Here is a 27588-nt window from a genome sequence, read left to right as displayed (position 1 = left end):
GTTCTGCACCCTAGTCACTGGGACTGGGAGGAGTTTCTGCTGATGTTCACCTTCAATAGCACTGGAGTTTAATATTCTGGATCTCAATCATTCAATTTCAAACTCTTGTCTCAAGTACCGAGTAAATCTACAACACACACAGTGTAGGAACTCAGCAGGTCGGGCAGCATCCGTGGAAAAGCAGTCGACGTTATGGGCTGGAACCCTTCGTGATGAAGGGTTCCGGCCCGTAACGTCAACCAATCTTTTCCACGGATGCTGCCCGACCTGCTGAGTTCCTCCAGCGTGTTGTGAGTGTTGCTTTGACCCCAGCATCTGCAGATTATTTTGTGTTTACACCCAGTGTAGACTGGGAGTCAACTCATCCCAGCTGGTTCCTGCCAGTGTTTCTGTTCCACAACAGTCCATATAAATCCATCCCTGCTGTTCACCTCTTGCTCTCCCTGTGGTGATGGGTTCCAAACAGTCAGCACTCTGCGGGTAAAGAGGTTTCCCTTGAATTTCCTGCTGTCTGAAGTAGCCAAGCTGACTGCAGCTGTGTCTGACATTTTCTTCGTCCCTCAATTCTCTCGGCCAAGGAAGCATGACATTAACCTCCTTATTCCCTGCTCATTTTAATGTTACGGGTCATTTTCACTGCTTCTAAAGGGCCGTGTTAGAATATATTACTGTCCCTTCAAGTCTGAAAACAGAATGGAGAACCAGTAGTTGGATGTTCAATGAAGCAGAGTCAGAAACCAGAGATGGGTCAGCACAGGGCAGGGCTTGGGGCTCCAGATAGTGGTCAGGGTAGGAGCACGTGATGAGGAGTGGGGAAACCAAGCTTGGGGGGGGGGCAGCGTGGCGACAATGACAGAGTGGCAATATTTAGCAGCTGATTAACAGAGGGAAAATTTTAGGTTGACACACACAATCCCTGTTGACATTGAGGATATTGCTTGTGGGAGCTGGTTGTGTTGAACTGGCTACTGAGTTCTCATTAAAAATATTGACTAGATAGGTGCTATTTGGCTGAGGGGAGGTAATGCTTATAAGTGCTTTCAATGGCACCCGCTCTTGCCCAGAAATCTGTGACCTTCACTATGTACTATAACTGCGAGCCGAGTAAGGGTGCCGAGAGGCCAGAGTTGTGCCGAAACGCGTCTATGGGGTCAGTGGACACATGGCTCTGGGACGAAATGCACTGGACCTCAGGCACAGCTGGGATCTTTCTATCTAAATCCAAGGATCTGGGACTCGGGCAAAACATATAGTTCCCAGTTACTTATAATGTTTCTATAAGTAGATAAGCAATTTTCTACCAATTGAAGTGGAACTTTGAGATCAGGTCCAATGTCCAGAACTAGCTGATGTCCATACCTCAGCAGATAATAGGAATAGTTGAAAGAGGCCTAAAAGAAAGATCTAGGCCCAACTTGCAGTGAATTAAATACCATTTGGAGCTGAAAGGGATAAATAAACTATTTTCATCGCTTTTGGTTCTTTAACAGATGGACTCTGTTGAACATCATCTAGTTCTGGATCCTTCTACCAAGTGAGATCACGGTTTCTTCTCACTTGTCTGAGTGTATTATGATAATAAACACTTCTGCCTTGGGTAACGATTGACCTACAGCATTCACACCACAAAAATTCCACACACCAACAACTTCCAGCGAGAAAGTCGAATCACCTACCCTTGACATTAATGGGTATTGCCATTACTGAGTTCACCACTGTCAATCACCCCTTCACCCTCCACCTATCCTTGACACATTTTCCAACCTGACTCTGAGACACACCCTCTACCCCACACCCCCATTCCAGTACTCCCCCACCCCCAGCCTTCCAGTCTCTGCAACTGAACCAACCCCAACCCCCATCTTCGTTCCTGATATCCCCACTGTCATCCGAGTGATGCCCCCCTTCTGGGACTCTTCATACACACTCCGTGTCTCTGGGACGACACCTCCCCTTCCTCCTCCTTTTGCCCCAATTCCTGCCCCGGTCACGTCTCAGGATTGGCCCCCTCCTGTTTACTGGAGCACCCGCTCTTGGGACAACCACTCCCTCTCCATTTCCAGGATGCCTCCCTCCCCCCCACACACCCTGTCTTTGGCTCAGTACCATCAGTCCTTCCCCATGTATCTGGGATGCCCTCCACACCCCATCTCAGCAATACCCCCTTCCCTCCTACACGGCCCCATCTCTGGGATGCTCCCTTTGCTCTCCCCATCCCCTGTCTCTGGGGCACCATCTTTCCCCTCCTTATCCCCCATCTCTGGGATGCTCCCTTCCCCCTACCCATCTCCTGTTTCTGGCACGGCTACTTTTCCCATGACTTTGCCTGCTACCCTTATCCCAATCCCTGTCCTTGGACTGAAATAAACTTCCTTGCACCATCATGTTCCTGAACCTATCCCTGGAGTAACCTCTACCTTCCAGACAATCCCTGCATCTGCTGTTTGTATCCAGAACCTTTCCAACTCCCTCACACTCTAAACTCCGCCAACCAGGAACAGCACCAGCGAACCTTCCTGCAAGGATGTTGTTTCTCCTCCAGCTTAGGTGCAACCTGTCCCTCTGATACAGGTCCCACCTGGCCTTGAAAGGAGTCAGCAATACATGTACCTGAAGCCCTCTCTCCTGCACCAGCTACTAAACCACATATTCAACTGCACTATATTTATTTCTTGGTGAGGGCTACTGTAGGAGGTCCCTCCACCTGCCCCATCCCATGCTGGGATTGGTGGACAAGCTGTATAGTTGGTCAGAGTACAAGGAGTAGGACCAGCTCACATTTTAAGGGGGAAGAATTTTCAGACCCCTCCATCTTCATGACCTCTCAAATTGGATTATAAAACCATAACTTATGGGTGCAAAATTAGACAATTTGGCCCAACTATTTTGCTCTGCCATTTTATCAAAGCTGATCCATTACCCTTTCAGCCCCAACTCCCTGCCTTCTCCCCATATCATTTTGTACCCTGACTAATCAAACATCTATCAACCTCTGGCTTAAATATACCCGCTTACTTGGCCACCACTGCTGTCCGTGGCAACAAATTCCATAGATACACCACTCTCTGGCTGAAAAAAATTCCTTCTCCTCTCTGTTCAAAATGTACATTCCTTTATTCTGAAACTGTGTCCTCTGGTCTTAGATTCTCACACCATAAGAAATATCCTCTCTATACCCACTCTATCAAACCCTTTCAACACTCAGTGGATTTCAATGAGATCCCCTTTCATTCTTCTGAATTCCAGTGAGTACAGGACCAGAGCCATCAAACACTCTTCATATGATAAGCCTTTCAATCCTGGAACCATTTTTGTGAACTTCTTTGAACCCTCTCCAATGTCAGCACATCTTTTCTTAGATAAGGGACCAAAACTACTCTCAATAATCCAAGTGAGACCTCACCAGTGCTTTATAAAGCCTCATTATTGCATCCTTACTTCTATATTCTAGTCCCCTTGAAAGGAAAGCTAACATCGCATTTACCTTCCTCACCACAGACTTAACCTGCAAATTCACCTTCAGGGAATCCCGCACAGGGACTTCCAAGTCTCTTTGGACCTCAGTTTCTTGTATTTTCTCTCCATTTAGAAAATAGTCTACACTTTATTTCTTCTACGAAAGTGCATGACCATATACTTCCTGATGCTGCATTCCATATACCACTTTGCTCCTTCTCCTAATCTGTCTTAGTTGTTCTGTAGCCGCTCTGCTTCCTCATAACTACCTGCCCCTCTATATATCTTTGTATTGTCCAGAAACCTGGCCACAGAACCATTATTTCAATCATCGACACATAATGCAAAAAGAAGCAGTCCCAACACAGATCCCTGAGGAGCATCATTAGTTTGTCAGTCAACCAGAAAAGGCCTTTTATTCCCACTATTTGCCTCCTGTCCAACATCCAATGTTCTATCCATGTTGTTACCTTTCCAGTAATACCATGGGCTGTTAACTTGTTAAGCAGTTATCAAAGGCCTTCCGAAAATCCAGGTACCTCAACATACCCTGGTACCTTATCAAAGGCCTTCTGAAAATCCAAGTACCTCAACGTACCCTGAAACCACATCCTTAACAAACAATTCCAACATCTTCCCAACCACTGAGGTTAGGCTAACTGGCCTATAATTTCCTTTCTTCTGCCTCTCTCCCTCTTGAAGAGTGAAGTGACATTTGTAATTTTTTAGTCTTCCAGAACCATTCCAGAGCCAGCTAGAAAAGGCCCCCTTCATTCCCACTCTTTGCCTCCTGCCAATCAGCCACTGCTTTATCTGTGCTAAGAAATGCGCTCTTAGCTTGTTAAGCAGCCTCATGTGTGATACCTTGTCAAAGGCTTTCCGAAAATCCAAGTACACAACATCAGCTGATTCTCCTTTGTCTATCCTGCTTGTTATTTCTTCAAAGAATTCCAACAGATTTGTCAGGCCTGATTTTCCCTTGAGGAAACCATGCCGACTAAAGCCTATTTTATCAAGTGCATCCAAGTACCCTGAGACCTCATCCTTAATAAATGACTCCAACATCTTCCCAACCACTGAGGTCAGACTAACTGGCCTGTAATTTACTTTCTTCTGCCTCTCTTCCTTCTTGAAGAGTGGAGTGACATTTGCAATTTTCCATTCCTCTCAAACCATGGCAGAATCGACTGATTCCTGAAAGATCATTGCTAATGCCTCCACAATCTCTTCAGTCACCTTTTTCAGAGTCCTGGGTTGTAGACCATCTAATCCAGGTGACTTATCTACCTTCAGACCTTGCAGTTCCCCAAGCATCTTCTCACTAGTAGTAATGCAACTTCACTCGCTTCTGCTTCAGCACTCTCAAAATTCAAGCATATGGCTAGTGTCTTCCACAGTGAAGACCAGAAGACATAGGAGCAGAGTTTGGCCATCTGGCCCATTGAGTCTGCTCCGCCATTCAATCATGGCTGATCCTTTTTTTTGATCTCCACAACTCCAGTTCCTGGCCTTCTCCCCATAACCTTTGATGCCATGTCCAATCAAGAACTTAACCATCTCTGCCTTTAATATGCCTAACGACCTGGCCTCCACAGCTGTATGTGGCAACAAACTCACCACCCTTTGGCTAAAATAATTTTTCCGCATCTCTGTTTTGAAAGGGTGCCCCTCTATCCTGAGTCTGTGCCCTCTTGTTCTAGACTCTCCCACCATGAGAAACATCTTTTCCACATCTACTCTGTCTAGGCCCTTCAACATCCGAAAGATTTCAATGAGCTTCCCCTCATCCTTCCGAATTCCAGCAAGTACAGACCCAGAGCCATCAAACATTCCTCATACGATAACCCTTTCATTCCTGGAATCATCCTTGTGAACCTCCTCTGGACCTTCTCCAATGCCAGCACATCTTTTCTAAGATGAGGGGCCCAAAACTGTTCACAATACTCAAGGTGAGGCCTCACCAGTGCCTTATAAATCCTCAGCATCACGTCCTTGCTCCTGTATTCTAGTCCTCTTGAAATGAACACTAACATGGCATTTGCTTTCCTCACCACCAATTCAACCTGCAAGTTAACCTTCAGGGTGTTCTGCACAAGGATTCCCAAGTCCCTCTGCATCTCAGATTCCTGGATTTAGTCCCGTTTAGAAAATGGTCTGCACATTTATTTCTACTACCAAAGTGCATGACCATGCATTTTCCAACATTGTATTCCATTTGCCACTTTCTTGGCCATTCTCCTAATCTGTCTAAGTCCTTCTACATCCTACCTGTTTCCTCAACAGTACCTTTCCCTCCACCAATCCTTGTATCAAGTGCAAACTTGGCAACAAAGCCATCTATTCCATCATCTAAATCATTTATATACAGCATAAAAAGAAGTGGTCCCAACTAGCGGAACACCACTAGTCACTGGCAGCCAACCAGAAAAGGATCCTTTTATTTCAATTCGCTGCCTCCTACCAATCAGCCAATGCTCTCACCACGTTAGTAACTTTCCTGTAATACTATCGGTAACTTGGTAAGCAGCCTCATGTGTGACACCTTGTCAAAGGCCTTCTGAAAGTTCAAATATACAACATCCACTGCATCCCCTTTATATATCCTACTTGCAATCTCCTCAAGGAATTCCAACAGGTTTGCCAGGCAGGATTTTCCCTGAAGGAAACCATGCTGACTTTGTCCTATCTTGTCCTGTGTCACCAAGTACTCCACCTCATCCTTAACAATTGATTCTAACATCTTCCCAACCACTGAGGTCAGGCTAACTGGTCTATAATTTTCTTTCTGCTGCCTTCCTCCCTTCTTAAAGAGTGGAATAACATTTGCATAGACTAATCCAAAATACTGATTCAATTCATCCACCTGTTCCTTGTTGCCCATTATTACCTCTTCACCATCAGTTTCCAGTAATCCAATATTTACTCTTGCCTCTCTTTTACACTTTATATATCTGAAGAAACTTTTGGTATCCTCTTTTATATTATTGGCTAGTTTCCTTCTTTATGAAAGTGTGGGAGCGTTTGAACTAACTTGGCAGGAGGAAGGGAACTGGAGTGATAGTGCTGAAGATGAGGTAGTTGGTTTACAAATAGAGGCAGTGTACAGTGACACTGCTAGCAATGAGAGGCCTATGACAGGGAGAATTTGCAGTCAACCGTAAAGTGGACAAAATCAAAAAGAGTGAATACAGGAATGATGGTTTTATTTTTGAATGTGCACAGTACATGGAATAAGGTAAATGAACTTGTAGCACAGTTACAGATTGGCATGTCAGACGTTGTGGATATCACTGAATCACGGCTGAAAGAAGATTATAGCTGGGAGCTTAACATCCAAGGCTACAAATTGTACCAAAAGGACAAGCAGGTAGGCAGAGGAGGCTGGATGGCTCTGTTGGTAAAAATAAAGAAATCACATCATTAATTAGAAAGAGGTGATGTAGGGTTGGAAGGTATTGAATCAATATGGGTAGAACTAAGGAACTGCAAGCGTTTAAAAAAAACCCTGATGTGAGTTATATACAGATCCCCAAACAGTAGTAAAGATGTGTTCTACAAATTAAAACAGAAGATAAAAATTGCATGGCAAAAAGGTAATGTTATAATAGTCATGGGGGACTTCAGTATGCAGGCAGTTTGAGAAAAATCAGGTTGGTGCTAGATCCCAAGAGGGGGAATTTGTAGAATGCCTACGAGATGGCTTTTTGAAGCAGCTCGTAGTTGAGCCCACTATGGGATCAGCTTTCTGGATTGGGTGTTGTGCAACGAACCAGAATTGATTAGAGAGCTTAATGTAAAGGAACCCTTAGGGGGAATTGATCATAATATGACCGAATTTACCCTGCAATTTGGGAAGGAGCTGAAGTTAGATGTATCATTACTACAGTGGAGTAAAGGGAATTAGAGAGGCATGAGAGAGGAGTTGGCCCAAATTGATAGGAAAAGAACACTGGCATGGATGATGGCAGAGCAGCAGTGACTGGAATTTCTGGAAGCAATTAGGAAAGCATAGGATGTACACATCCCAAATAGTGAGAAGTATTCTAAAGGCAATATGACACAACTGTGGCTAACAAGAGAAGTCAAAGCCAACATAAACACCAAAGAGAGGGCATATAATAGAGCAAAAATTAGTGGGAAGTTAGAGGATTGGGAAGCAACAGAAGTCAACTGAAAAAAACATAAGAGAGAGAAAAGATGCTAGCCAATAATACAAGGGGTGATTGATAAGTTTGTGGCCTAAGGTAGAAGGAGCTGAGTTATTAACTTCAAACTTTCTGCATAATCACTCAAAGAGTTGACCTGCATGCGCATATAACTCACCTCCTTCTACCTTGGGCCACGAACTTATCAATCACCCATTTGTGGACACTTTCTGGTGGTCCAAGATCCGTATGCTGCACGACCACTGGACTAGGTGTGCAAATGTAGGAGGGGACTATATTGAAAAATAAATGTGCTAGGTTTTCTAAAATTGACTCCTTCTACTGTAGGCCACGAACTTATCAATCACCCCTCCTATAAAGGAGGATACCACACAATTTTTTTTCAGAAATATAAAGAGCAAAAGAGAGATGAGAATGGATGTCAGTCCATTTGAAAATGATACTGGAGAGGTACTAATGGGGGGCAAGAAATAACGGGTGAACTTAGGTCACCTGGCCTATATGGACTAAAGAAAGAAAATCAAAGGCTATTTTCTAAATGGGGGAAAAATCCAGAAAACAAAGCTGCATAGGCACTTCTCATTTCAAGGGGGCCAGAAGATTCAAGTTTCAAGACTGTTTATTGTCATTCTTCAGTAAACAAGTGTAAAAAGAGAGTGAAATGATTGTTGCTCCATATCTAATGCATCATGTAAACATGTAAATGCATAATGAAAACATTACATAAGATTGGCTTACATACATGGACTGATTACATGTCCATAAGTGACACAAATGTAATGTTAGCATTTATTCTGAGGGGACTAGAAGGATGTAATGCTGAAACTTTATAAGGCATTGGTCAGACTGCGCTCAGAATATTGTGAGCAAGTTTGGGCTGCTTAAGTGGATGTGGAGAGGATGTTTCCTATAGTGAGGGAATCTCGGATCACAGGGCAAAGCCTCAGAATAGAGAGACATCCCATTAGAACAGGAATGAGGAGGAATTCCTTTAGGCCAGAAAAGTGGTGAATGTGTGGAAGTCAGTGCCACAGGCAGCTGTGAAGGCCAAATCATTGGGTATATGAAAGTAGAGGTTGATAGGTTTTTGATTAGTGAGGGCATCAAAGGTTATGGGGAGAAGGCAGGAGAATTGGGTTGAGAGGGATAATAAATCAGCCAAGATAGAATAGTGGAGCAAACTTGATGGGCTGAATAATCAAATTCTGCTTGTATACCGCACAGTTTTATGGTTATATAGCAAGATTGGGGTTAATCTACAGCGATCCCAGCTCTTGTGCCTGTTCCCCTACCCCTCAGTTCCTTGCTCCCTTAAACTTTTATCTATCTCCGACCTCAAATATACCCAGTCACCTGGCCTCTCCTCCAACTGGAACAGAGAATCCCAGAGATCATACACTCGGACAGAATTGCAGAACTTTCCACGCGCCTCTGTTTGAAATGACTGACCCTTTATTTAGCAGCAATCGATCCCTGTCCATGGCTCTCTCACTGATGGAGGGATGCTCGATCAATTCCCCTCAGGATCGTATGTGAATATATTCTAAATTCGTGCCCAAATTGTCTCACCTCTGCTGATCAAACATCCCAGGAATTTCCGTGGTGAATCTCCTCAGGACTGCCTCCAATGTCACTCTTATTGTTTCTTTTAGGTCAGGGATTAAAAGCATGAGTGGCCTCACCAACACCGTGTACAATGGTAACTACACTGCCCCATTCCTAAACTCCACTCCCTGTGCAGTAAAGGCCAAGTGCCGTCTGTTTTCTTCATACAGAATCACAATGATTTCCTTCCTCTGTTTCTGTGTCAACAGTGGACTTAGAAATCTCGCATCCCATTCCCCCCTGGTCATCAAACAGTGAACCTCTGTGACTAGAACCAATCCCTGGGGTACTATAAAAGTTGCCTCTTTCCAGTCTGAAAATGACCCACTTATTCCAGCCACACACACAACACCAGAGGAACTCAAAAGTTCAGGCAGCTTCTATGGAGAGGAGTGGATATCGACAAAATCCTTGAGAAACCTTTGCTCGTTTAGGAAATCACCTCTGTTCAACATCCTGTGGTTCTGACTGTCCACCACTGACACCATGTTTCTCTTCTATTCTCTCTTGGAACATAATAATGTACTGGGTAACACGTGATGGGCAGCATTCACACCACGGAAGTGCCACACTGAGAAAACCAAATCTCCTACTCTTGAGGTTAATAGCATTGCTGGCTCTGAGTTTACCACCTTCAAATGCCAGGAGGGTCACAATAATCAGAAAGTCTCCAGAACCTGCTATGTAAATACAATGCACTCTTAGTAGGTCTATGGGATATACCCAGAATGTAAAACTAATGGAGAGAGGCAAACTGAGCCAAGTCACAGATTGATGAAGGGCAGAGATGATCCATTCTGATACAGACAGGAAGACAGAGAATTTGATGTTGTTCCTGGATCTCTGAACTGTGTCCAGTTAGAAAATGAGGTGTTTTTCCTCCAAATTCCTCACCGTAACAGTGCAATATCAGGGGTTACCATTGAGACTAAAGTTATCTTTGCTGAAATGGCTTTCGCCCATTTTTGTCCTTTGTTAAATTTTTACAAGGTAGAAAAGGCAAGAGATTTGTGTATGGGGATCTCAAACACAACAGCTTGTTACTTCTGCTGTCTTGTCAGTTCACCAGCATCTGAATGGCACCGATCCATGAATATGGAGGAGGAGATCCTTGAGAAGACGTCACACCAGTCGTAGCAAAGAGAACCAGAATACATGTACACTTCAGTGATCTGACCTGATAAATCACTGTAGAGTTGGTAGCAGTGAGATGTCATTCACTGGCTCTCATTTTGTCAGGGATTCACTAGGCCACTGCACCTGCAGATGCACCAGCAAGTTCACACCGGAGGAGAGACTGTTCACTTTCCCCATGTGTAGGAAGGGATTCGTCCAAGCATCCGATCTGCAGAAACAGCAGAGAGTTTACCCTGGGGAGTGACCATTCATCCAATCCAAGTGTGGGGTGAGATTCATTCAGTCACCTGAGCTACTGAAACACCAACCATATAATGCAGGGGAGTAGCTCTACACAGCCATAGAGTGGGAAGAAATTCATTCAGTTATCCCAGCTTGTGAGGCTCCAGTGAGTTAACAATAAGCAGAGGCAATACCTCTGTCCTGAGTGAGCAAAGAGATTTACTCAATCATCCCACCTGCTGAAACACCAGCAACTTCACTTCAGGGAGGAAGTTCAAATAAAATATATGTTTTTTTTTAACCACCAGTCACAGAATCCAGTTGCAAGTTCATGAAGGACCGTTAATGTCAGATTCTGCTGATCATCATACTCTGGAATGAATCAAATTCAGAATCAGAGAATCAGGTTTGATGTCACTGGCATATGTTGTGAAATTTGTTGTAATATGGCAACAGTACATTGCAATACATAAAAATAAAAGCTGCAACTTACAGTAACAAATGTATATATATATATTTAAAAAGGTAAATTAAATAAATAGTCCATAAAGGGGAAAAACAAATTAATGAGGTAGTGTTGATAGGTTCAATGTCCATTCAGAAATCTGATGGCAGAGGGGAATGAGCTGTTTCTGGATCATTATGTGTGTGCCTTTAGGCTACCTAATGGTAGCAACGAGAAGAGGTCATGTGCTGGATGATGGGGGTCCTAAATGATTGAAGCTGCCTTTTTGAGGCATTGCTCCTTGATGGCCTGGATGCTGGGGAGGCTAGTGCCCATGATGGAGCTGGCTGGGTTTATTCTGCAGCTTATCTCAATCCTGTACAATTCCCCCTCCCCATACCAGACTGAGTTTATTCTGCAGCATATCTTGATCCTGTGAAGTGCACCCTCCCCGCCCCATACCAGACAGTGATGCAGCCAGTTAGAATCTCCACAACACTTCTGTAGAAATTCACAAGTCTCTTTGCTGACATACCAAATCTCCTCAAATTCCTGCTGTAATATAGCCGCTGCTGTGCCTTTTTTGTAACTGCATTGTTATGTCGGGCCCAGGCTAGATTCTCAGAGATGTTGACACCCAGGAACTTGAAATTGCTCACTCTTTCTACTTCTGATCCGTTGATGAGGAATGGTGTGTGTTCCCTCATCTTACCCTTTCTGAAGTCTACAATCAATTCTTTTACACTGAGTGCAAGGTTGTTGTTCGATACTCAACCAGCTGATCTATTTTGCTATTGTATGCTTTCTTGTCACCATCTGAAATTCTGCCCTAATAGCTGAGTGTTGGAGGGGTTTGTTCTGATGATGTTACCATGAAATTAGACTGGTGTTTAATATTGTGGATCTGTGACAAATAAGTCAGTTCTATTCTGAATCATGTGTCTCAGGTGCTTACTGTCTCGGTTGCATGCCAAATGTACAGTAGAGAGGCCACTTGGATAAACTGGTACCTGCTTGTGTTCCTCTTCCACATCAGTGCTTTTAAATCCATCCCTGCTGTTCACCCCTCGCTCTCCCTGTGATGACAGGTTACAACTGGTCATCACACTGCAGATGAAGAGGTTTACCTTGAATCTTCTCTATGACTTTCTGCAGGCTGCAGTAGAAAACGGATGAACTGTTTTTTCTCCCAAATAATCCTCATTCCTCAAGGCATCATGGGCGATTAAACTCATTCTTCCCTGGTCTTTCCAACTATTTAAGTCCTTTTTACTGGTTTCGAAGGGCTGTGGCTCATACAGCTGGGTTATTGCAATAAACCACTCCCCTCTAAAGTGTAGCAGCAGAATATTGGGTATATCTTCCATGGAGCAGGGTCATAAATTTTCTTAAAAATCCAGAACGTGAAGGGGGTTAGGAGGAGGAGGGAATCAGACCAGAAGATGTGACTACAAATGAAAGATCAGCAACATTTGGAAACTAATTGACTGAAGGAACTCAGCGGGCCAGGCAGCATCTATGAAGATAACATTTCAGACCGATACCCTTCACAATGCCTTGAGTGTTTAGTCCTCTGCTTAGATGCCTCCTGATCTGCTGTGTTCCCCCAGCGCTTTGTGCGTATATTCTCAGTATCTGCGGAATATCTCGTGTTTTATATCAACATTTCATTTCTTGGACTTTGACACATAGAATGTCAGTTGATATTAATTACATAGATTGTTTGCGGGAGTTTGTTGCTTTAAAGTAGCTGCAGAGATTTCTGCTTAAAAACAGTAACTATTTTTGAGGCACATGGCTTGGAAGCGGTGCTTGCAGACAATTCTAATGGCACCCTGCTTACCCAGAAACGCCCGCGCTTCAGAATTCGCCTTCAGGGGCACAGCAACACACTCAAAATGACGCAGCCCGAAACGTCGACTGTACTCTTTTCCATAGATTCTACCTGCCCTGCTGAGTTCCTCCAGCATTTTGTATGTGTTGCTTTGGATTTCCAGCATCTACAGATTTTCTCATGTTTGCAATCAAATGCACAGGAATAAATTAAAGGGCGCAGAAAATTGCGCATGTGCTCTCGTGAATCAGCAGCAGTTAGGAGCGGAGCTCGGTGCGGGGGTTTCGTTAGCACCAGTGACTGAGGGACACATAACGTGAGCCCGGACATGCCATAGCTCTGCAAACTTGGAACATTTCCAGTCCTTCCCCTCTCTCTCTCAGCTCCACGTTCTGTTCCCGGGCCTCGGGGAGCTTTCTGCTGATGAGCGAGGCTGCCGGAACATTTCGAACCGTGGCGGAGAGACGTGTTTCACATTCGGAGCAAAAATAGTTCCGAGTAAATCTTTAATGATGAGTCTACCTTCTAGTCATGAAGCAGTCAATTACTGTTGCATGAGAAAATAAAAAGAATCCTCCCATCAGCTTTAGTTCTTGATAAAAATCACCTTTGTTCTACCTCCACTAACGTGAAAATCTGCAGATGCTGGAAATTCAAACAACACACACAAAATGTTGGAGGAACTCAGCAGGCCAAGAAGTATCTATGCAGAAGAGTAAATAGTCGACATTTCGGGCCGAAACCCTTCGTGGTGACTGGGCCCGAAACGTCGACTGTACTCTTTTCCATAGATGCTGCGTGGCCTGCTGAGTACCTCCAGCATTTTGTGTGTGTTGTTTGTTCTACCTCCTCAAGTTCTGGACCTTAGTACCTGTGAGGACATGTGTTGTCCCATTCTCTCTTTGTACATAATGATATCAATCACCTTTGTCCTGGGTAACAAATGACCTGTAGCTTTCACATCACTGGATTTTCAGAAGGCCTTTGACAAGGTGCCATGCATGAGGATGCTTAACAAATTATGAGCCGATGGCATTACAGGAAAGATTCTAGCATGGATAAAGCAGTGGCTGATTGGCAGGAGACAAAGAGTGGGAATAAAGGGCACTTTCATGGTTGGCTGCCAGTGATTACTGGTGTTCCACAGGGGTCTGTGTTGGGACCGATTATTTTTACATTAAATGTCAATGACTTGGATGATAGCTTTGTTGCAAAGTTTGCAGATGATATGAAAATAGGTAGAGGGGAGGATAGTTTTGAGGAAACATGGTATCTGCAGAAGGACTTAGACAGAATGGGAGAATGGGCCAAGAAATGGCAGATGGAAAAAAGTGTCGGAAAGTGTACAGTCATGCACTTTGAAACATAGAAACATAGAAAATAGGTGCAGGAGTAGGCCATTCGGCCCTTCGACCCTGCACCGCCATTTATTATGATCATGGCTGATCATCCAACTCAGAACCCAGCCTTCCCTCCATACCCCCTGACCCCTGTAGCCACAAGGGCCATATCTAACTTCCTCTTAAACACAGCCAATGAACCGGCCTCAACAGTTTGCTGTGGCAGAGAATTCCACAGATTCACCACTCTCTGTGTGAAGAAGTTTTTCCTAATCTCGGTCCTAAAAGGCTTCCCCTCTATCCTCAAACTGTGACCCCTCGTTCTGGACCTCCCCAACATCGGGAACAATCTTCCCGCATCTAGCCTGTCCAATCCCTTTAGGATCTTATACGTTTCAATCAGATCCCCCCTCAATCTTCTAAATTCCAACGAGTACAAGCCCAGTTCATCCAGTCTTTCTTCATATGAAAGACCTGCCATCCCAGGAATCAATCTGGTGAACCTTCTTTGTACTCCCTCTATGGCAAAGATGTCTTTCCTCAGATTAGGGGACCAAAACTGCACACAATACTCCAGGTGTGGTCTCACCAAGGCCTTGTACAACTGCAGTAGTACCTCCCTGCTCCTGTACTCGAATCCTCTCGCTATAAATGCCAGCATACCGTTCGCCTTTTTCACCGCCTGCTGTACCTGCATGCCCACTTTCAATGACTGGTGTATAATGACACCCAGGTCTCGTTGCACCTCCCCTTTTCCTAATCGGCCACCATTCAGATAATAATCTGTTTTCCTATTTTTGCCACCAAAGTGGATAACTTCACATTTATCCACATTAAATTGCATCTGCCATGAGTTTGCCCACTCACCCAACCTATCCAAGTCACCCTGCATCCTCTTAGCATCCTCCTCACTGCTAACACTGCCACCCAGCTTCGTGTCATCCGCAAACTTGGAGATGCTGCATTTAATTCCCTCATCCAAGTCATTAATATATATTGTAAACAACTGGGGTCCCAGCACTGAGCCTTGCGGTACCCCACTAGTCACCGCCTGCCATTCTGAAAAGGTCCCATTTATTCCCACTCTTTGCTTCCTGTCTGCTAACCAATTCTCCACCCACACCAATACCTTACCCCCAATACCGTGTGCTTTAAGTTTGCACACTAATCTCCTGTGTGGGACCTTGTCAAAAGCCTTTTGAAAATCTAAATATACCACATCCACTGGTTCTCCCCTATCCACTCTACTAGTTACATCCTCAAAAAATTCTATGAGATTCGTCAGACATGATTTTCCTTTCACAAATCCATGCTGACTTTGTCCGATCATTTCACCGCTTTCCAAATGTATAGGTATAGGAATATTTCCTTTGGTATAGGAAATGAAAGGGTTGACTATTTTTTAAATGGAGAGAAAATACAAAAAGCTGAGGTGCAAAAAGACTTGGGAGTCCTTGTGCAGGATTCTCTAAAGGTTAATTTGCAGGTTGAGTCTGTGGCGTGGAAGGCATTCCTACAATGTAGGCATTCTTTTCAAGAGGACTAGAATATAAAAACAAGGATGTAATGTTGAATCTTTATAAAACACTGGTGAAGCCTCACTTAGAGTATTGTGAGCAATTTTGGGCCCCTTATCTTAAGAAAAGATGTGCTGAAACTGGAGAGGGTTCAAAGGAGATTCACAAAAATGATTCCAGGATTGATTGGCTTGTCATATGAAAAGCATTTGATGGTTCTAGGCCTGTATTCACTAGAATTCAGAAAAATAAGGGGTGACCTCATTGAAACCTATCGAACGGTGTAAGGTCTTGATAGAGTGGATGTGGAGAGGAGGTTTCCTACGGTGGGAGCGTCTAAGACCAGAGGACATAAAATAAAGAGGTGTCCTCTTAGAATGGAAGTGGGGAGGATTTTCATCAGTCAGAGTGGTAAATCTGTGGAATTCGTTGCCACCAGCAGCTGTAGAGGCCAAGTCTTTTTGTATATTTAAGGCGGAGGCTGATCGGTTAGGGTATGAAGGGATATGGGGAGAAGGCAAGAGTTTGTGGCTGAGGGGAAAATGGATCAGCCATTATGAAATGGTGGAGCAGATTCAATGGATCAAATATCCTAATGCTGCTCCTATATCTTATGGTCTTATAAAGTGCCACACTCCAGTGAGAAAGACTTCTTCCCTCCCCTTCATATTCATTGGTGTTGCCATCGATGAGTTCACCACCATCAGTCACCTGAGGGGGCAAGGGATCAGAATAATGAGAAAGTCCGCAGGATCAGCCATGTGCTCTTTGTAGCGCTGTGGGACATGGCCAAAACTTAAAATAATACTGATGAAGAGGGTCCGTAAGACATAGAAACAGAACTAAGCTGTTCGGCCCATCCAGTCTGCTCTGCTATTCTATCATGGCTGATTTATTATCCCTCTCAGCCCCATTCTCCGTAACCTTTGACACCCTCATTAATCAAGAACTTATTAACGCCCACCTTAAATATACTTAATGACTTGGTCTGCACAACTGTCTGTGGCAATGAATTCCACACATTCGTCACCCTCTGGTTAAAGAAAATATTCCTCTTCATCTCTGTTCTAAATGGATACATTTCAATTCTGAGGCTGTGCTCTTGGGTTCTAGACTCCCCCACTGTAGTAAATATCTTCTCCACAACCAGACTATATGGGGCTTCCAACGTTTCATAGATTGCAATGAGGTTCCTTCCCCCTGACCCCCCCCCCCAATTCTTCTAGATCCTCTCCATTGCCAGCACATCTCTTCTTAGATAAGGGTTCAAAACTGCTCACAATACTCCAAGTGAAGCCTCACCAGTGGTTTATAAAGTGTCAGCATTACATTCTTGCTTTTGTATTTTAGTTCTCTCAAGATGAATGCTTACATTGCATTTGCCTTCACCGCATTGCACTGACTCAACCTGCAAGTTAACCTTTAGGGAATCCTGCTCATCCCTCCGCACCTCCAGTTTTTAAATTTTCTCCCCATTTAGAAAATAATGTATGCCTTTATTCCTTCTGCCAAAGTACACGACCATGCACATCCCTACACTATATTCCATCTGCCCATTCTCCCAATCTGTCTATGTCCTTCTGCAGACACCCTGCTTCCATCAACACTTCTACCTATCTTTATATTGACTGCAAACTTGGCCACTAAGCCATCAATTCTGTCATCCAAATCATTAACATAACACAAAAAGAAGCGGTCCCAACATCAACCTCTGCAGCACACCTTAATGAGTTCCAACAGATTTGTCAGGCAAGATTAACTCTTAAGGAAACCATAATGGCTTTGGCCTATTTTGTCATGTGCTTCTAAGTACCTTGAAACCACATCCTTAATAATCAACTCCCAACATCGTTCCAACCACTGAAGTCAGGCTAACTGGCCTAACTTGTCATGTGCCTTCAAGTACCCCAAAACCTCATTCTTAATAATAGACTCCAACATCTTCCCAACCACTAAGACTAATTGGCCTACAATTTCCTTTATTCTGCCTTTCTCCCTTCTTAAAGAGTGGAGTGACATTTGCAATTTTCCAGTTCTCTGGAACCATTCCAGAATCTAGTGATTCTTGAAGGATCATTACTAATGCCTCCACAATCTCTTCAGGTACCTCTTACAGAACTGTGGGCTGTAGTCCATCTAGTCCAGGTGATCTATCGACTTTCAGACTTTTCAGCTTCCCAAGCTCCTTTGTAATAAAAACAATACTTCTGCCCCGACACACTCACATTTCAGGCATGTGGCTAGTTTCTTCCACAGTGAAGACTGATGCAAAACACTGATCAGGTTCCTCTGCCATTATTTTGACCCCAGTACTACCTCTCCAGCGTCATTTTCCAGTGGTCCATATCTGCTGTTGTCTCTCGTTTACTCCTTATACATCTGAAAACAACTTTCTGTATCCTCTTTTAAATTATTGACTAGCTTACCTTCATATTTCTTCTTTTTTCTGTTTACAACTTTTTTTGTTGTCTTCTGTTGATTCTTAAGTTTCCCAGTCTTCTACCTTTGCACTATTTTTGCGATATTATATGCCTTCTCTTTTGCTTTTATGCTGTCTTTGACTTCCCTTATCAACCATAGTTACCTTATCGTCCCTTTTAAATACTTCATCTTTGGGATGCATCTATCCTGCATCTTACGAATTGCTCACAGAAACTCCAGCCACTGCTGTTCTGCCGTCTTCACTGCTAATGTCCTCTTCCAATCAACTTTGATCAGCTCCTCCCTCTCATTCCTCTGCTAATCCCTTTACTCCACTGTAATAATGGTACATCTGATTTTAACTTCTCCCTCTCAAAGTGCAGGGTGAATTCTAACACATTATGATCACTGGCTCCTATTTGGCTCGCTTACCTAAGCTTCCCAATCAAATCTGAGTCATTACATAACACCCAATCCACAAATGAGATTCCCCTAGTGGGCTCTACCAGAAGCTGCTCTCAAAAAACATCGTGTAGGCATTCTACAAATTCCCTCTCTTTCAGATCCAGCACCAATCTAATTTTCCTAATTGACCTGCATATTGAAATTCCCCCATGACAATCACAACATTGCTCTTTTTACACGTGTTTTCTATCTTGCATTATAATTTGAGTGGGTACGTGGCCAAGTGGTTAAGGCATTGGACTAGTGACCTGAAGGTCGTGAGTTCGAGCCCCAGCCGAGGGAATGTGTTGTGTCCTTGAGCAAGGCACTTAATCACACATTGCTCTGTGACGACACTGATGCCAAGCTGTATGGGTCCTAATGCCCTTCCCTTGGACAACATTGGTGTCATGGAGAGGGGAGACTTGCAGCATGGGCAACTGCTGGTCTTCCACCTTCCACTGCTGGGCAACCTTGCCCAGGCCTGCGCCCTGGAGAGTGAAGACTTTCCAGGCGGAGATCCATGGTCTCGCAAGACTAACAGGTGCCTTAATAATTATAATTTGTAGCCCACGTCCAGGTTCCTGTTCATTTTCTTTTACTCTTGCAGTTTCCTAACTCTTCTAATCCTATGTCACCTTTTTCTAAAGATTTGATCTCATTTTTTATGAACAGACTCATGCCACCCCCTCTTGCTATCTGCCTGTTCATTTGATACCATGTGTAACACTGCCAACTTAAGTTCCCAACTATATTCTTCTTTCAGCCACGACTCACGATGCCGACAACATCATACCTGCCAATCTCAAACTGCGCTACGCCATGTACCTTATTCCGGATACATTGAAATGTAACACTTTCAGTACAGTATTCATCACCCTTTTCAATTTTGCCCCCCCCCACAGTTCTCGTTAACTCACAGTGACAGTAATTTTGCCCTTTCATCAAACTGAGCTTAAGTCATCAATTGAAGATGGGCAGAAATTGCCCATTCTGATACACAGGAAGACAAAGAATTTGATAAACACTGGAGATTCTGCAGTTGCTGGGAAATCCAGAGTAACATACACAAAATGCTGGAGGAACTCAGCAGGTTAAGCAGCATCTATGGAAACGAATAAACAGTCGATGTCTCAGGCTGAGACCTTTCTTAAAGACTGAAAATCAAGGGGGGAGACACCAGAATAAATAGTTGGGGGGAGGGGAGGGAGTATAGCTAGAAGGATAGGTGAAGCCATGTGGATGTGAAAGAAGGAATCGGAGAGGAGAGTGGAACATAGGAGAAAAGGAAGGAGGAGGGTATCCAGGTGATAGAGAGGTGAAAAGAGGAAAGAGGCGAGAGTGGTGAATAGAAGAAGAGGGGTTGGAGGGGGAATATTTTTTACTGGAAGTAGAAATCAATATTCATACCATCAGGTTGGAGGCTACCAGACAGAATATAAGGTGTTGCTCCTCCACCCTGAGCGTGGCCTCATCTTGGCACGGGAATGGGAACAGGAATCTGAAATTAATATGTTTGGCCACTGGGAAGTTCTGCTTTGGTGGATGGAGCAGCGATACTCAACAAAGCTGTCCCATAATTTCAGAGTAGTCTCACAATGTAGGGAGGCTGCATTGGGAGCACTAGACACAATAGATAATCCCAGCAGATTCTCGGGTGAAGTGTTGCCTGACCTGGAAGGACTGTCTGGGGCTCTGAATGGAAGTGAATGGGCTGCTTGCACAGATAAGTGCTGGGAAGGATGAATGGACAAGGTTATCACAGAGGGAATGATCCCTGTGTGTGTGTGTGTTGGGGGGGGGAGGCGCACTAAAGATATGAAGATAATTTGATTATCAGTCTGGCTGCCTGAGATTCGAGCCCAGTTAGAAGATGGAGTTGTTCCTCCAACTTGGGTTGAACCTTACTGTAACAGTGTGATGTCAGAGTTCACCATTGAGACTAAAATGATCTCATCTGAAATGCTGTCCTTCACCCATTGATGTCTTTTGTAAATCTTTTTGCAGGTTAGAAATGGCAAAGAATTTGCTTACGGGAATCTCAAACACAACAACACATCAGATTTGCTGTCTCTGTCCAGATATTTAATGAGTGACCAGATATTCCCTTTATAACACCAGTATATCTTTTGTTGATCTTTGGGGATGAAGAAGTATCTGACTCTAGCTGGAAACGTGCTTTGTGTCTGAAATGAAGCTTTCTGGTGTAACTCAGCGAAATCCACTCGAACCGGCATTTGATCACTGGAGATCAGTTCTTCATCTGCATCAATTGTGCGAGGGATTCACTGTGACCAACATCTGACTTGAATTGCCAGAGAATTGATCGCAGGGAGATATCATTTATCTGCTGCCAGTGTGAGAAGGAATTCTCACTCAGCCAACCCACAGATAGAGTAAGTAGAGGCCTTTTACCTGCTGTGTGTGTGTGAGGGGATCTACTCAGTCATCCAGCTTTAAGAAACATCAGCAAACTTACACCATAGTGAGAGCGTTCACCTGTTTTGACTGCAGGAAGCGATTCATTCAGCCGTCCAAGATAAAGGTACAGATCAGAAAATGCACAGTGGTGCGAGGCTGTTCACTTGGTCCCTGTATAGGAAACGATTCACTCATTCCACCCACAGACACAGTGACCACTCAACTGTTCTGTGCGTGGGGAGATATTCACTCGCTCATCTGACCTGCTGACATACAAGTCCGTTCATACTCAGAGAGGTCTTACATCTTCTATGATTAGGGGAAGTGATTCACTCAGTTACCCCTCCTAGACACCCCAGTTGACTCACACTCAGGAGAGGCCGGACATCTGCTGAGACTGAGAAGAAATTTGCTTGGCCATCTAACCTACTGGCTTATCAGTCAGTTCACACTGGGAAGATAATATTCACCTGTTCAGATTGTGGAAAGGGTTTCACTCAATCATCTCAACTGATGAAACATCACCGAGTTCACACTGGGGAGAGACTGTTCACCTGCTCAGACTGTGATAAGGCATTTACTCAGTCATCCAGCCTACATTCACACCAGTGGGTTCACACTGGAGAGGGGCCGTTCATTTGCTCAGACTGTGGAAAGAGATTCACTCAGTCAGCTAACTTACTGGCACACCAGTCAATTCACACTGGGGAATCTGCCCAGACTGTGTGAAGGGATTCCCTCGGTCATATCAACTGAAGGTACATCAGCGAGTTCACGCTGGGGAGAGGCTGTTCACCTGGCCAAAATACGGAAAGAGTCATCAGTCATTCAGTCATCTAACCTAGTTTCACACTACCGAGTTCACATTGGGGAAAATGTTTAAATAACCTGCATACTGGAAAGCTAACCATCACAGTTTCTGAATGCAGAGGCAAGTTCAGAAGTGACTGTTGCTTTCGAACTCTGCAGTTAATGCTGCTGCTCTTCACACACAGTTCTGCACCCTGGTCACTGGGCATGAGAGGAGTTTCTTCTGATGTTCACCTTAAATAGCACTGGAGTTTAATATTCTAGATCAGTGACAAATAAATCAGTTCTATTTCAAACTGTCTCAGGTGTGTTCGTCTATCGTCAACGTCAATGAGGACCTCGACACCATTATGATGGTGTCGAGACTAGCGCTTGATTTGGATTTAAGTGACGGAGAGTTGCGCAGCGTCAACCTCACTCTCTCTTCCCAATTCCCATCTTGATCCAGTGGAAAGACAGAGTCGAGACGGCTGGAGATGGGACTAGGCGCAGTGGATGACCAGGACGTCATCTGTGTCTTGTCCTGCTCTACACGTTCCATGATGCTTGCAGAGACCGCCTTCTTGACCGTTGGACCTTCCATTGGTCTCGTCCGCTCAATCCGCCGGAGTCTGTCTTCACATGCTGGGATAGACAACTCCCTATCTCACCGAGGGTTTGAGACCCGTCGGCTACCCTCACCTGGTTTAGCCGGCTTGTTGAAGCCGTTGCCCGGGGTGTGGCCGCTGTCGCATGCAAACAGCTACAGGGAGCCACAGGTGAGAGCTGAGTGCCAGGTGGGGACCAAAGGTGGACAAACCACTTTGAAAAGGACGCGACATGTTCCCCCACCAGAGGTGCTACCCCTCCCTGACACCCATACATCCCATGTCTCAGGTACTTAGTGAAACTACAACACACCCAGTGTACATAAGGGAATCAACTCTCTGTTGCTGGTCCCTGCCAGTATTTCTGTTCCACAATAGTCCTTTTAAACCCAGCCCTCCTGTTTACCTCTCGCTCTCCCTGTGGTGATCGGTTCCAAACAGCCACCACTCTGCGGGTGAAGAGGTTTCCTTGAATTTCTTGCATGATTTCCTGCTGACCAAAGAAGACAAACTGACTTCAGTTGTGTCTGACGTGTTCTTCATCTCTCAAATCTCTGGGCTGAGGGAGATTGTCATTGGTCATTTCATCATTATAGGTTATTTTCACTGCTTCTAAAGAGCTGTGTCTCACACAGCTGGGTTGTTAGAATACACTACTATCCTCTAAATTCTGAAAGCAGAATGCAGACCCATATGTTGGATGTTCAGCGGAGCAGCAACAGAAACCAGAGACAGGTCAGCACAGGGCAGGGATTGGGGCTCTGGACAGTGGTAGAGGTAGGAGAATGTGATGAGGAGCTGGGGGGGGGCGGAGTGTGATGATGAACGATTGAGTAGCAAAATTTGGAAGAAGACTGACAGAAAAAAATTAGGTTGGCTTTGACTGTTGACACACACAATCCCTGTTGACATTGAGGATATGCTTATGGGAGCTGGTTCTGTTAAACCGGCTACTGAGTTCTCATAAAAAACATTGACTAGATTGATGCAATTTGGCAAAGGGGAGGCGATGCCTGTAAATGCTTTCAATGGCTCTGTTCTTACCTGGAAATCTGTGAGCTTCACAATTATCATCACAGCGAGTTGAGTGAGTAGGTGCTGAGAGTCCACAATTGTGCCAAAAAGCGCGCGTGCAGTCAGTGGACAAATGGTTCAGGGAATGGGTGCACTAGACCTCTTGGGCATAACTGAGATCCTGCTATCTAAATCTAAGGATCTTGGACAGATGAAAAATATAGTTCTGAGTTTATCTTGCATTAATAACTTGTGATGAATCTTCCAGATAAGTAGATAAGCAGTTTTCTACCAATTGAAGTGGAACATTGAGATCAGGTCCAATGTCCAGAACCAGCTGATGCCCATACCTCAGAAAATAATGGGAATATTGACACTGAGGACTAAAAGAAAGAACTGGGTCCAACTTCCAGTGAATTATAATGCAATTAGAGCCAAGCGCGACAAAGAAACTCATTGCCTCACTTTTGGTTCTGTAGCAGATCACCTTTGTTGAACATCATCTGGTTATGGATCCTGCTACCAAGAGGAACCATTGGTTCTTCTCACAAACAAGAGAAAATCTGCAGATGCTGGAAATCCAAGCCACACCCACAAAATGCTGGAGGAACTCAGAGGGCCAGGCAACATGGATGGAAAAAAGTAAACAGTCGTCGTTTCGGGCCGAGACCCTTTTCATAGATGCTACCTGGCCTGCTGAGTTCCTCCAGCTTTTTGTGGGTATTCCATTGTTACTTCTATTCTGTCTGGGTGTATAATGATAATATACACCTCTGCCTTGGGTAACAATTGACCTGTAGCATTCGCACCACAAAAATTCCATACATTAACAGTCTCCAGTGAGAAAGTCCAGTCACCTACCCTTGACATTCATTGGTAATGCCATTACTGAGTTCACCGCTGTCAATCACCTCAAGGTCACAGTGATCAATCAGGAAGTCTCCGGGAGCAACTGTGTAAATACCCTGTGCCCCTCGTCAGGCAGTGGCACATGTCCAGAATTGTTAAAGTATAGAGACACACTGAGCCAAATCATAGATAGATGACAGGTAGGATTGACCCACTATTATACAGACAGGTAGATGGCCAGGGAATGTGGTGCTGATTGCAGATGCCTGAGCCATGTCCAGAAAGAAGTTGAGGATTAGTTCTCTTAACTTGCACTGAGCTTCACTGTACGAGTGTGAGGATAGTGATCACCACAGAGACTGAAACTATCACCTGAACCCCACTCTCCTGCCTTCTCCCCACAACCTTTGACATCCTGATTAATCAAGACCTTATCAACCTCTGCCTTAAATATGTACCCAATCACTTGGCCTGCAGAGCTGTCTTTAGCAGTGAATTCCAGATTCACCACCCTCTGGTTACAGAAATTCCTCATTTTAAATAGAAACCCTCTATTCTGAGACTGTGCCCTCTGGTCCTAGACTCCCTTACCTTAGGAATCATCCTCCATAGGTTTCAATGAGATCCCTCCACCCCTCATTCTTCTAACCTCCTGCAGGTACAGGCACAGATTTATCATATGGTCCACATATGTTAAACCTTTCATTCCTAGGATCACTCTCATGAACCTCTTTGGACCCTCTCCAATGCCAGCACATCTTTTATGTAAGAGGCCCAAAACTGCTTAAATACTCCCAAGTGTGGTCTGACCAATGCCTTATAATGCCTCAGCGTTACATCCTTGCTTTTGTGTTCTAGTTGTCTTGAAATGAATTCAAACACTGCATTTGCCTTCCTTACAACTGCTGGAGTCCTGCTTGACGACTCCCAGGTTCCCCTGCATCTCTGATTTTTGAATTTTCTCCCCATTTAGAAAATAGTCCACACATTTATTCCTTCTGCTGAAGTACATGACCCATGAATTTAGAGAAATTATATTTCATTTGCCACTTCTTTGCCCATTCCCCAAATCTGTCTTAAGACCTTCTACAGATACCCTGCTTCCTCAACACTACCTGCCCTTCCAGCCATCTTCATATCATCTGCAAACTTGGCCACAAAACCAACAATTCCTTCATCCAAATCATTGACATACGACGTGAAAAGAAACAGTCCCAACATTGACCTCTGTAGCACACCACTAGTCACCGGCAGCCAACCAGAAAAGGCTCCCTTTATTCCACTCTTGGCCTCCTGCCAGTCAGCTGATCTTCACAGTGGGAAAAGGCCATTCGCCTGGTCTGTGTGTGGGAAGAGATTCACTCAGTCATCCAGCCTGAAGGTACATCAGAAGTTTACGCCACAGAGCAACTGTTCACCTGATCTGACTGCGGGAGTGGATTCTTTCTGTTGTCCAACCTGAAGACACATCAGAAAATTCACACCAGGGAGAGACCATTCACCTACTCCATGTGCAGGATGGGGTTCCCACTTTTTTTTGCTCTTTGGGGGTTTGATGTTTTTCCTCAAACAGGTTACATGCTTTTCTTTGTTTCATGGCTGTCTGGAAGATGAATCTCAGGGTTATATACAGCATAAATACTTGAATAATAAATGTACTTTGAATCTTTTAAAACAGTGCTTCTGCAGGGTGATTTAATATATTTCACAGCATTTTCAAACAATTGAAAATTTATCAAAAAATATAACTCATGTAAGAGACAGCTGAACAGAAACAGGCCCATGTTCAAAAACACAAGATATTCTGCAGATGATATTCTCAAGGTCAAAGTCACTTTCTGACTTGGTCGTTAATTATAAACAGCGTTTTAAATCATTGCTTCTGCAGGGTGATTTAATAGATATCACCTTATTTCAAACAATTGATAATTTATCAGAAAATATAACTCATGTTGACTGTCTCGAAGCAGTCTGCATTCTTGAACAAATACCTGTTCTTTAATCAGCAGGATAAAGAATGAGGAAGAGAGACAGTAGAGCAGAATCCTATGATTGCCCTTCTCTTTATGCACCTGAGAAAGTACAGGCCAGACCAGTGACCACAGGAGAGGACGACCAGGAACGTGTGAGGAGTTGTACAGTGGGCCCCTCAAAGATGACAGACGCCAGGAAGTTCTCCGTCAAGGAACTTGCTGGATTTAGGGCAAGGTACAGGCCAAAGCCAGGAGAACTTCTGACCACGTTGCTACCGAGCATTTGGAACCTGGGGGGAGAGTGGAGGGAATGCTGAAATGGTTTTATATCATAGATAGATGAGCACCTTTGGGGCGGGGCTGTCATCACATTGCATGATAAAGATTGTACTGAGAATGCTGCCTGCTTCCAAGGGGGTAACACATAATTATGCAATCAAGTGGCAATGACGGTCAATCCTTGAGTGGGATTAAAAGTACCAGGAGGAATAGAGCACAGTGCCTAATATTTTGGTAATGGTTTAAGAGCAAGTTATTTTCTGAAATGGTTTAAAGTATGAATCGCTTGTGTTTCAAATGTTGTGTGAGGTGTGGCCGTGTGTGGCTGTATTTAAGTTAGCAAGCACGAAGGCTCTCGTGTTTGCTCAGTCGATATTGGAAGTTTGAATTAATCCCATGCTTCAGTAGTAAAGGTGACCAAATGAAATATTTCGCAACTCGGTGAAGTGAATTTTCAGGAGCTCTTATCTTTTAAGAGGGCAATGTGAGTCAATGTGTCGGGGCCACCACCCATCAGACTTTACTTTGTTCTTTGAGAAATGTGTTAAGGTTTTGCAATTAATTGTTTGTTCTAAGTTTTGCAGTTACTTGTGAAGGTTCTTACCTTCGGTGAGTACTTATTGCAAGTACTTACTGTGGTAAACCACGTATATATGTTGTAACTGGGTTAACTGTCTGGACACGCCCCTCTGCTGACTGCCACTGTGGCTCCTTCCACAGAGCCCTGAATAAAGGTGATTTTGCCTTGCCCCTCCCCCTCAGACCAGGGACAGACATTCAGCATGGAGGTCACGTCTTACTGCGAATAAAACCCTTTCAGTATTTACCTTACTTCAGTCTTTTGGAATTATTGAAGGTGCTTCACTTACCAAATCCACAAATTTGTTTCCCCATAACAAAGCTATTTAGCAGTCTTTGGCCCACTTATGCAGCTGATCAAGAACCTCCTGTAACTTTCGATAGCATTCTTTACTGCCTTCAGAACCACTTATTTTAGATTCATCCACAAACTTACTATGCATTTTACATTCACACACAAATCGTTTATATCAATAATGAACAAAAAGT

The 27588-nt window shown here is 44.1% G+C and overlaps 1 protein-coding gene across 6 annotated transcripts in view; it reads left to right on the top strand.

The window, feature by feature from the left end:
- Window positions 1-27588, top strand: part of LOC134353890 (uncharacterized) — a 90515-nt gene that overhangs the window by 5512 nt on the left and 57415 nt on the right. For 2 of the 6 annotated variants that reach the window (XM_063062405.1, XM_063062406.1), the window contains exon 2: window positions 20595-22576. The exons of 1 other annotated variant lie outside the window; for it this stretch is intronic. In XM_063062405.1, the coding sequence (XP_062918475.1) occupies window positions 22295-22576 (282 nt within the window). In that variant the 5' untranslated portion in view covers window positions 20595-22294. Of the gene's footprint in view, window positions 1-849; window positions 1535-10894; window positions 10993-20594; window positions 25856-27588 lie in introns of those variants that run through there. 3 more of the 6 variants (XR_010019697.1, XM_063062407.1, XR_010019698.1) reach the window with 3 other exon arrangements.

This window comes from Mobula hypostoma, chromosome 11, assembly GCF_963921235.1.
Source record: "Mobula hypostoma chromosome 11, sMobHyp1.1, whole genome shotgun sequence".
Lineage (NCBI taxonomy): Eukaryota > Metazoa > Chordata > Chondrichthyes > Myliobatiformes > Myliobatidae > Mobula > Mobula hypostoma.
This window is presented reverse-complemented; position numbering and strand designations above follow the sequence as displayed.